Below are 11,307 nucleotides of genomic sequence, written 5' to 3' on the forward strand. Positions count from 1 at the left end.
AATTATATGTACGAATTCACTTTCTTTGATTTCTTTGGTTTATCCAGGGAACGTGCTCTATGCAGTCCCTTGCTAGGAGCAGTGACATGTCTTGCGAATATAATTGCAAAGAAACAATTTACAGACAAGCAACATACAACTTTGTAAATCTTCTTTCTCTTTATTTCATGAAAATCTGATCTGTTTAAAATCACATAACATAAACGAACCTTTTCTGACACAGTCTTCCTTCTTTCGCTGTCATTTTTTAGAGCTCTAAGCATTGCTTCTTTGTTTGTTCTTTCTGCTATTGTATTTCAAAGAGAATCTAGCCTTCTCTTTTTATGTCTGCCTCTTTTTGATGGATTCAATTTTATATGTTACAGCTGCCTTTTAAAAATTTTCGTTACGTGTGAGATGCTTGCTGTGGAAACTGACTGAAGTATCCTTAATCCAGAGCTGCTTAACAGCATGATGCAAAATTCTCAACCCAGAGCTACAGAGCGATACTCCCTGTCAGTGATCTACTTACTCCATATATATTTAGATCTCCCAATGACAGGACTGTATAAGCAAAAGCAAACTGACTGTCTTCATGTGAATAAGAAAAGAGAATTGCTTATGCATGTTTAATTAATTATACTTAATGTATGATATGTTTGAAGGAGTAAATATCCTTCTACTAGTAATGTGCCACTGATGCTAATCTGTTTTACAAAGGAAATGTGTTAAAAAACAAAAGGAGGGATTTCTCATAGCAATGTAAACTAGGCAGTTACTGAGCTGTCAGCTTTAGCTGTAGTGGGGCTAACACTGTTTTTTTCCCCAGTATTAATAGGAAAATATTAACAGAGGAGGTTTTACTGAAATTTTATCATTGTAAAAAGGGGACTTTGACACTAAGATCACATTGTGTCAGTGTTTTGAGTGAAATAAATACAGGATGTACTGATCAAAAATTATTTTCACATAATTGCTATTGTGGGATTTCTAAAGGAACTTGAACAAATCAGACACTTAAATTCATTGGAATCTTGTGCGTTTTGAGCACACGACCCTTTTTGGATATAGTTCCACAGAAATTGGACTTTGCTTGCTAAACTGATCATATTACTGCCACGTATTTGAATAATTAGCAGATTATTGGGTTGTATGTTTCAAGTTGTGGATAGTGTTTTTACTACTTCTGTTTTTCATTACAAACTGTGTGTGTTGTCATTAATTTTTTACCTTGTTAATATAGGTACTTTCTAGGTAAAAGTAAATTTTAAATACTTGGAAGATTTCAAGTCATTAGTAGGTATAAATGTTTATTCTGGTGCATTTAGAGACTTGTAGTTGCACTTACTATTACTCAGATGCACTGCAGTTCCGGTAGTTTAGAGCAGTGTGCTGAAACACCCTCCTTTTTGTAGCAGCTGAAGGTAAAAAAAAGTTTTAAAATACATTAATTGCATTTCTTCTCAATCTCACCCAGATGATGGAAGCCTCTTTGTACGATAAAATTATGGATCAACAGCGTCTGGAGCCAGAGTTTTTCAGAGTCGGATTTTATGGGAAAAAGTTTCCATTTTTCTTGAGAGTAAGTTAACTGAAGCTAACTGTGATGGAATAATTATACAATGTATGCTATTATTTGTTATCACTTTCTCTGCCTGAGAATTTTATACAAGTTCTTCCTCTCGTATGAGAAACAGGAAACTCTGTGTGGTAACTAATGAAATGTCGTCCTGTTTTCAGGGGAAGGAGAAGGTGCTGTATAAGGGAGGAAAAAGGGTAGGCTTCCAGAACCCCATGTAAGCATACGATTCATGTTTGTGTTGGAAACCTTGTACCTACACCAGACCACCATCTTCCTTCAGTGGCAGCTAGTTCCCTCTATCCTGTTCTGGTTCTGCTCATAGCTGCTCAGAAGATGGTTGTCAGTAGAGGAATCCCTTTGGCAGTAGGACAATCAGTAATCTAAGCAATTTAGATTTCCAAGTTCCATTTTTTTGAAATAGCTTAAAAATTCAACACCCAGAGTTTCATCGATTATCAGTGTACTTAAGCTGACAAGATACATAATGTTACTCTTGAAAATTAATCTGAAAATTAATCTTGAAAAATAATTAAAGATTAATACTCTTGAAAATTAAAATTAAAAATGGAGGTACACCTATAGCCAGTTTCAATCAGAGTGTGCCTTTGCTGAAGTAAATGGTAGGACAGAATTCCCTCATAATTTGTCCCAGCTACTCTATTAGATTCTGAAGTTATTCAGGTGCTCTTGAAAAAATTGTTGTTGTTTACCCAGTTCCCCTTTTCCACAGTCTTGCAGTCTGCACTGTGTTGACTGTCATCTTGGGAACAGAACAGGTTTTATCTTATTCCTGGAGCCAGCTCCCCTGTAATCGTAATCCTTAAGCTCCTCTTGCAATGGTCATTCAAATAAGTGATGAAGGAACATCCTCTGTATGGTGGAGGCCTAAAAACCTTAATTTTTCTCTGCCTCTGCGGCAGTGATAATCTCAAATTCCAAATGGTAAATGTAGCAGGAAACTCTCCCCGTTAAAAGTGACGCACAAAAACAGGTTGATGGGCACATAGTTTTTGATACTGTTTATGTAATAAACCAATTGAAAAATGTTGATTAGAAAGGATTTAATGTTTAGGATCCTAAAAGTATGTCAGCTGATGGAATAAAAGTACTGGATAAAGTCTGCACAGTAGTGCAATATTTATCAACCTATATGTCTTTCACCATTTATGCATCTGCCCAGGAAATCTATGTACAATTAACTTGGAGAATGCACATATTACTCCTAATGAACAGAATTATGCTTGCAGCACCAACCAAGAACACCTCAAAACTTAACTGCATCTGACTTAATTTTTTGTGGCAATAAGTTTATAATTCTTTTCAGGAATGTAGCTATGTTGGAATGTATACAGGAGGAGTGTCACTTTTTTAGAATGAAGCTTTCCAATTTTGTTTTGTAGTTGCACAATAAGAGTGTGACAGATGATTTCTTATAGCAATTCCCATGAAAGTGCAGGCTTTCAGAATGCAATGCTTCCTCCGTTTCTATCTAAACCTGCTTCAAGAGGAACAGATCTGCAATGGCTTTTTAGAATTTTCTAACATAAGTGAATTAATTTAACAATGTTTTTAGGAAATGATTAATATATGGTTAATTTTTCTCTTCAGATTTTTATTAAAGAGAAGTATAACCATTTGATGTTTCTGGAGAGCTTTGAATAAAATACATTTCATATAATAGAATTTCCTTTTTCTTTTAACTAACCTTTTTTTCTAGGTTTCTTATTTTCGTCCTTACCTTTTGTTTCTTACTTTTTCCATTTTAATAGGAAATGCTCAGAAAGTCTTCATTTAAGTGCGTGTTTTTGGATCTGTCTAATGATACCCAATTATTTTCACATAACTTGCTCTCTTTTTTTTATTCTGCTCAGAATAAGGAATTTGTTTGCCGAGGACATGACTATGAAAGGCTGGAGGCTTTCCAACAGCGAATGTTGAATGAGTTCCCACATGCCATTGCTATGCAACATGCTAATCAGCCAGATGAGACCATCTTTCAGGCAGAAGCACAGTGTATCCACGTAATCACAAACCCATACTCTGCAGTTGTGTCTTTCATGCTTTTAAAAAATGTAGATACACCTATAGCCAATTTCAATCACAGTGTGCCTCCACTGAAATAACTGGTAGGGCAGAATCTTCCCCTAATTTGTCCCAGACGCTATTAGGTTTGGAATTTTTTTGTGTAATTGTTGATTTTATTTCAAAATTCCCTGATAGATTATTAAGATTCTTACTTTAGCCAAAATTACTTGCAGATCTATGACAGCTGTGATAATAGTGTGTCAGGCCAATTACAATAATTCAAATTCTTATAATATAACATAATGCTAGCATGACATTCTTATTGTGAGTAAAAATATATTTAATTAAATCTTTTTATTTCATGTACTATTCCATGTAAATAGCTTTTTTGAAAAATAATTACGAAATTTTCAACAAAACAATACGAAGAAATCCCGGACCACCAAGAATCTCTAAGTTTCCTTTCCCAATCCATTAATAATCTGTAAGTTTTTAATGATGTATGCTTTTTAAAGAGTTTTTTATTCTGTGATGCTTCAGGAGTCAATATGCTTTCCTAGTTTTCATGAAGTAGGATAGCCTTAACTCTTCACATGTAGATTTGCAGATCTATGCAGTGACACCAATTCCTGAAAATCAGGAAGTCCTGCAAAGAGATGGCATTCCAGATAATATCAAGAGCTTTTACAAAGTAAATCATATTTGGAGATTCCGATATGATAGGCCATTTCACAAGGGGACCAAGGACAAGGAGAATGAATTCAAGGTAAAGTACCATGCACTTTCCTAAGCTACTTGACCTAAGGGTTTATTTGTAACTTCATTTACGGTTGTGCTATTTAACTAAGCAGGGTATAACAATTTTCTGACAGATAGGTCAGGCTTGACTGTTTTACTTCTCATTGTAATTAAAATAATAAGGAAAATGCATGGGAGACAGGAAGGTCTTTTCCTACGTGCAAAAAATACCTGTTAATTTTTGCATCATCTGTATATATAAGGCAGAAGAGCCTAGAGAGAGCAGAGCAGCCTCCAGAGAAGTTTTTAAAGCAGCTGAGACAGCACTGCTGAGGAGGTAATGTGGGGTGTAGATATGATTGCCAAAGATTATCTCTCCCTAGAGCAAGGGAGAGGCCATTCTGACTGAACTACAGCATACTGTTCTTTTCCTGTGACATCAAGACTACAAGCTACCTCTTGGAGCTTGTCTCCATCAAGAACTTGGAGCTTGTCTCAGGGAAAAGCAATCATTCCTCCCTAATGCATAAATGACTTATATTCATCATAATAAAAATATCAGACTGAAAATTCATCTTACACTTTGCTGGTGTAATTCTAATCCTGATCCACTAGAAAAACTTAAATTCTGTCAACATCTACTTTCCTATATATGTGCATGCACACAGTCAAAGATATTAGTGTATTAGCAACGTGTAATTGGAAGAACCTTGAATATATTCTGGTATTCAGACATATAAAGTGAATTATCCCATAAATGCTATTCTTACAGAGTGAGAGAAAATAATGGCATTCACAAAGAAATCTGGGAATAATTAAGAAAACTATATAGGTAAATTTCTTAATTTACCTGTCAGAAAGCACTTGTTCCTCTCCTTCTAAAAGAGAAATTTGGGGGAAAAAATGTTTTTTTGTATATTGTAGAGCCTATGGGTGGAGAGGACCACCCTGATCTTGGTGCAGAGTTTACCTGGAATATCTCGTTGGTTTGAAGTGGAAAAGCGTGAAGTAGTGAGTATAAGATCTTTGAAATGAATTGATTGCAATAAGTGTTGTGTTTTTGTTTACTTCCTTATCCATGTGTTATTTGAAAAAGACTAAGATTTATTACCCATATCTAATTTCTTTGAGCAGATTTTTAAAGAGGCTACATCTAAGTTACTTACAAAATATTTTTGAGTTGTCTAATTTCTCTTATTATCCAGAAACCACCCTTATGATTCATATAAGCAGTTGAAGATAAGAAGTTGAGAACAACAATGGGCAGTCAGAATAAAGCCAAAGGCAACACTTAACGTCTGCAAATTGCTTTCTTAAAACTTAGTATGATCTAACATTTAATATGTGGAATATATAGATGTTCTAAGTTAGTTGAACATATTTTTCAATATTCTTGAAAAGGAAGCATTCTCCACTTTCCAGTACTATAATAAATTCTCTGTGGGTATCTCTCTGTGTTTGCCTAGAGCTCTGTTAGTTACCAGCTCTCTGCATGGGCATGGAAGCATGCCTACGCAGAACTTGCAGGAATACGGCCTAACATAGCAATCTGTTACTGACACGTTGTGATTTTCCCCTGTTCCTTTTTGTTATTTTCTTAGAAAACTCTTGAATACTTTTGAAATGTATTCTGAGGAGCGCTCCTAATCTAACGATCTCTAAATAGTTGGTCAAGTTTTGAGCCCAGGAGTATAACATACATAATTATTCTCCTTCCCGACAAAAACAGTCTTAACAATACTCCCATTAAATGTAGAGATACCATTGTACAGCTCATTTTCTTTGTAAAATCTGTTCTGTTTTTATTTCATAACATCAGCAAAATTTCATTCTTCTAGCCTTCTGATGTTGTCCTGTAGAAAACCAAAAATAGAATTTAGTAAAGATCAGAAATGAGGAATGTATTTGTTACTCGTATGAGATCCTTTCTAGGTTAATAGGACCCCAATATAATTATTATATGGAAAATGGAAAACAGGAGAAGATCCTCAGTTAGATATTGTGTTACCATTATAGTCACCTTTTCCAACAGTGAACTGTAGTATTTTTCCTGGGCATAGACTACAGCGACATTCAGATTTGTGTCTGTATGGAAAATAATGGCAACTGCAGGCCTGTACTTTTCACATATTTCTGCTTTTTGCTTTTCCTGCAGTTTCTGCTAGCAGTGAGTAAAAATTCCTCACTCTGGCTTCACTTCGGTTAGGGGAGCTAGCTCATCCATGCTCAAGCTCTGCTCTTAACGGCACAGTGCGATCTCTCTGAAATGGAGCCCAAATTCAAATAAAGCTGCCAAGGGCGGCTTAGACATAGCCCTGAATTCCAACAGTTTCACTGTGTGCTAAAGCGTATTAGTGTTTTGCTGCAGGTGCTGAGTAGTCTCACAAGGTCAGATAATGAATCTAGAAAAAAGGGGGGTTATTTCTTTTGGTCTTTGATTACATGATAAAATTAATTCTTTCTGTGCTCAGATGTTTTACAATGTTGCCCACGTGAGAAGAACTTTTTCTGCCCAAATACTCTAGAATACAGTATAACCTTGTTTTCTTCTTAGAAATAAAAAAAAAATACCTTTAATAAATATAATATTTTAATTGAGGATTAAGCATATTTGCAATGCTCCTCACTCCCCTTTCAGGTAGAAATGAGTCCTCTCGAGAATGCTATTGAAGTCTTAGAGAATAAAAACCAGCAGCTGAGAACACTGATTAGTCAGTGTCAAACTCGACAGATGCAAAATATTAACCCTCTCACGATGTGTCTAAATGGAGTCATTGATGCAGCAGTTAATGGTGGAGTTGCTAGATACCAAGAGGTAAGAAATTTATTTAGACTGTTTATTAAAATCCATTATGCTAAAGTCTCTGATTCTTTCTTTGTACAAAAAATGATATGTGAATTGAAGACAAACTATTATATCAATAATATTCTTAATAATACATTATTTTCTTCAGTTTTGGCTGAGGTCATGTTAAATATATATGACTATATATATTGCAACTGTTCTACTGCAGCTACTCTAATAAAATTACTCCGGTGAGGAGCAGATACACGATTCCCTTACCTCTACCTTTAGTGGACACTGTTTTTTGGGGTTTTTTTAATATGAAATATCATAACAATGTAATTACAAGTATCTTCATTTTCCCCCTTCCCTCTTTTTATTTGACATCTCCTCCATTTCTTTATAGATCAGGAGGTTTCTTTGGCCAACCAGCCATCCCCTATTGTGTGCTGACATTCCAATTTTAAGAAATTTCATCCTTAACAAAAAGGGGTCATCTCATAGAATCATTTTTCTAGATCTTTCTTTTTTCCCCTCTGCAAGTTTTTGAGGAAAGCTGTTTGCTGGAAAAGTCTAGTGAGAAGTAATGCATAAAATTAAGAAATATCTAGGCTTCTATGCCCAATGCTACATTTATGCTAAAAAGTTGTTCCTGATTATCGTCATCTTTGAATCACCTTAAAAAAACCCCAAAGCTTGCATATTTGGGATGCTGTATTTCCACAAAGTTCTATGTAATTTTGAAACTACGGTAAAAAGGAAGGAGGGGTATTTCTTCTAGCCAGTTTGATCTCCCTCTTTCTTCTAGTAGCATTATGAGATACTTGAATCTGGTTGTTCCTTTTCCACTGAAAGTGTAAGTCAAGTTGAATAATGTTCTGTCCACTGTCTCAAAGATAAAATTTACTGCAAGATTCAATGTTCTCTCAACAGTGTTAAATTTGATTTGAAAACCACATCTAAATTAAACTACAAGACATTGAGTCTGCTATCGTGTTAGAATCTGTCGCTACTACTACAACAATATGAAAATTATGGGACTAAGGCAAAACAGTACCACATTTGATATTTCCCAACTGCCTTTACACAACAACAGCAAAGCTCCCTAGCATAGCCGAGCACCACAAAGGAGTCCCTGGAGCAATATGGTCACGTCAGCGCTATGTCTGGTTTGAATTAGCAATATCTGAGTTTGGTCAGAGCTAGCTCGGACTCTCTGCGTAGCGCTCCATTCTTTACAAGCATATTAAAGGTTGTAGCTTGCTCCTTTCTTTTTGCTGTTTTTCGCAGCAATTCTCAATCTCATTTTCAGTTTTTTTGTTTCCTTGCTGTCCTTTCTGCATCTGTCTCTTTTTGGCTAGATAGCGAAAATAGAACATAACACGTTTATGTCCTATTTTGTGTTGTAAACATGAAAATTGATAGTGGTAGTTGTGAGGTTGGTTTTTTTTCTATTTCACCTTCATTCTCTCTACATGTCCCTTTTTCAGTCTGCCATTTTGCCATTTCTTACCTCCTTTCTTCCTTCCTTTTTGTTCATTTCCTCTGCAAGTGCTTGTCTTTACCCATCTATTTGACTTGCTTTAGTCTTCTCTCCTGTACAAAGCTGAAAACTCAGACAGTCTTGAAGCTTGTGCCCTGAGATGAGCATGACCCTGTCTCTAAGGATATCCTCCTTCCCTTTTTGCAGCTTCTCAGCTTTACGTGTAAGGCTCAGCAAATACATCTTTTTGGCCAACTGCTGCCTTCTCGAGTCCCCTGTCCTTTTCTTCCTCCTGCCCCCCACAAATGGATAAAAAGCAACCATCTCCAGTTATCCCCCCCTTTTCCTGATGTTGCAGGTGTTACAGCTGTCTTGTCTTTCACTGATTTCAGTACAGGAGCGGATCCCAAGAAGATATAGAAGCGTGATAGTTATTATGCAGTACCTACATGTATGCTAAAAAATGACAGAAGGCTGAGCCAGTGATGTTATCTGAACGCTGCTGGAAAAGCAGGAAGTGTGCTTTGTGCCCATGAACACCTCTCACATCGTAATTTCTGCTATGGAATATATTTCTTTCAGCTCTTTTAAATGTACCAGAAGAGTGAAGGCACTTTCATGTCTAATTAGTAGTTCTAAGAATATTAGTGGATTTGGTCAAATTCTGATTTTTTTCCCCCTAAAATACTGAGGATTTTGTTTAAAGTTAGATATTACATCTCTGAGTCATATTACAGATCTGTATAATTCTCAGCTGAAACTACTGGCACACCACCTGCTTGGTAGTGAAAGAACGTTAAGCTTGTAGATGAGGGGAAAAAAATACCAAGTTGGCAGAAGTTTGGGATTTGAGATTTTAGCAAGAAATATCAGAGGGCTCGTTCTTACTGTTTGAACATGAAGTCTTGTAAGTCAGCTGATCTAAAGTGAAAGGACCAGCTGAAATAAGTGTTCTTCACTGCAGTATCAGGATATTCAGACCAGGTCTCGGCGCTGTTTCTTATTAAAGCTTGTCACAGCACGAAATTTTGGAGCTGAACAAGAGCAAGGTGATATATATCTCTCCAGCTTCACTCCTACCCCTTATGTACAAGTGATTATGCATGACAGAGATTTTAATGGGTGAAGTTGGACGGAGGGCCTTGTAAGAGGTTTTTGAGAGAAGCTCTAAGGCAAGTGGAAAAGGAAAGAGCACAGCACAGAGTAAGCGATATTACCTCTCAGCTCTGTGGATATAAAACTAGGTCTATGTACAAGTATGTATGCAGAGAGCTTTTGTGACAAATGTGTTCTCCTGAGAAGTTCTGGAAATCTGTCCTAAACAAGCAGCTTGGCATTTCCTTCGCAAAAGAAAGTCAAGAAATGCTATAGATTCAGTATAATTCCCTTGCAGGGTAAGATAGATGCCATGGTAAGACAGATGCAACCACGAACAAAAAGGGGATTGCTGTGTCCAGGCCGTTACTGGTGGGTAAAATGACACCAGGACGTTATGGCTGATACAATTTGAGCGTTGGAGACAAGATGGAAGGTCATGTATGCTCATGAGCACACCTGAATTTTGGTCAGATGCTCCTAAAGTGGAAGAGTGTGGCTTTTTGAAAACAATATCATTGGGAGTTGTTTATATCAAGATTGAATAAGAAGATACTGTTGCATTTCTAATACATACAGTAGCTTACAGTTCCACATTGTTCTTAAGTTACCTTTATATCCAGCATAAAATAAGGGATAATGGAACTCCTAGAAGGAAAAGACAGGAAAAATCTAGCTCTATGTAATTATTGAAATGCCTGTGCTACAGTTAATGGGGAAGAGATTTTTAGTTCAGGTTACCTTTGTTTTGTTTCATCTCCAACTTGCAAGTTTCCAAATTGGATTCGGGGTCTGTCCTGGATGTTAAACAACTGGTGTATTCCACTTCAAGAGCGGTTCTACTTTATTTGCCTATACTCTCCACCAATGTGGAAGTGAATAATTATTTTGCATGTTTTATTATCTTCTGCTGCAATAGAAAGAAGAAGGAGCTTTTGTTTTGAAAACAGCATTTAAAAACTGATGTAAAGTGATGTGTTTCAACTCACTTTATGTGACTTTGTAATGTTATTGTATTCTGCTTAGGCATTCTTTGTCAAAGAATATGTCTTGAACCATCCAGAGGATGGAGAGAAGATCACGCGCTTGAGAGAGCTGATGCTTGAGCAGGTAAAGTAGGGGAAAAAGAGTGAGTAGGTGGCCTGCTCAGTTGTTCTAGCTAAAACTGACTTGTCTCAAAATAAAATATGAAATTTCAAAGATTAGTTGCCCAACGGTCTTCGGTTTTTGCTGAATTAATTCCAAATAGACAGTAACTTCTTATGTAAACATGTTTCCAGGTTATATTAACATATTCTACCTGGTCCTTTTCATCATCATATCTAATAACTTAAAACTAATATAAATTAAAGGTTGAGCAAGAGGCCAAGATTTTCTCTTATGGTGGCAAATACTTGCACAAAATATTTTACCAACTACTACAGAATATGTTATTTTCAATAAAAGGTTTAAAGCAATTAAAAACAAAGTGCCTATGTACACATGCTGGTGTACATAGGCACTATAATAAATATTAAGTGATAAAATTCAACAGTTATGTTCTATGCATTATATGATTTTTTTTATTGTTTCATTGTTTCTGTTTACCACGGTCCTTATGTTTTGAATATTTCCTGTAGA

The 11,307-nt window shown here is 36.0% G+C and overlaps 1 protein-coding gene across 4 annotated transcripts in view; it reads left to right on the forward strand.

Annotated features, from left to right (window-relative positions):
- The window catches only part of DOCK4 (dedicator of cytokinesis 4), a 267,634-nt gene that overhangs the window by 240,594 nt on the left and 15,733 nt on the right, over positions 1-11,307 (forward strand). For all 4 annotated transcript variants that reach the window (XM_068933119.1, XM_068933107.1, XM_068933099.1 and 1 more), the window contains 6 exons: positions 1,457-1,561; positions 3,433-3,574; positions 4,186-4,352; positions 5,249-5,335; positions 6,963-7,139; positions 10,714-10,797. In XM_068933119.1, the coding sequence (XP_068789220.1) occupies positions 1,457-1,561; positions 3,433-3,574; positions 4,186-4,352; positions 5,249-5,335; positions 6,963-7,139; positions 10,714-10,797 (762 nt within the window). The remainder of the gene's footprint in view (positions 1-1,456; positions 1,562-3,432; positions 3,575-4,185; positions 4,353-5,248; positions 5,336-6,962; positions 7,140-10,713; positions 10,798-11,307) is intronic.

Source organism: Struthio camelus, chromosome 1 (assembly GCF_040807025.1).
Source record: "Struthio camelus isolate bStrCam1 chromosome 1, bStrCam1.hap1, whole genome shotgun sequence".
NCBI classification, from domain to species: Eukaryota; Metazoa; Chordata; class Aves; order Struthioniformes; family Struthionidae; genus Struthio; species Struthio camelus.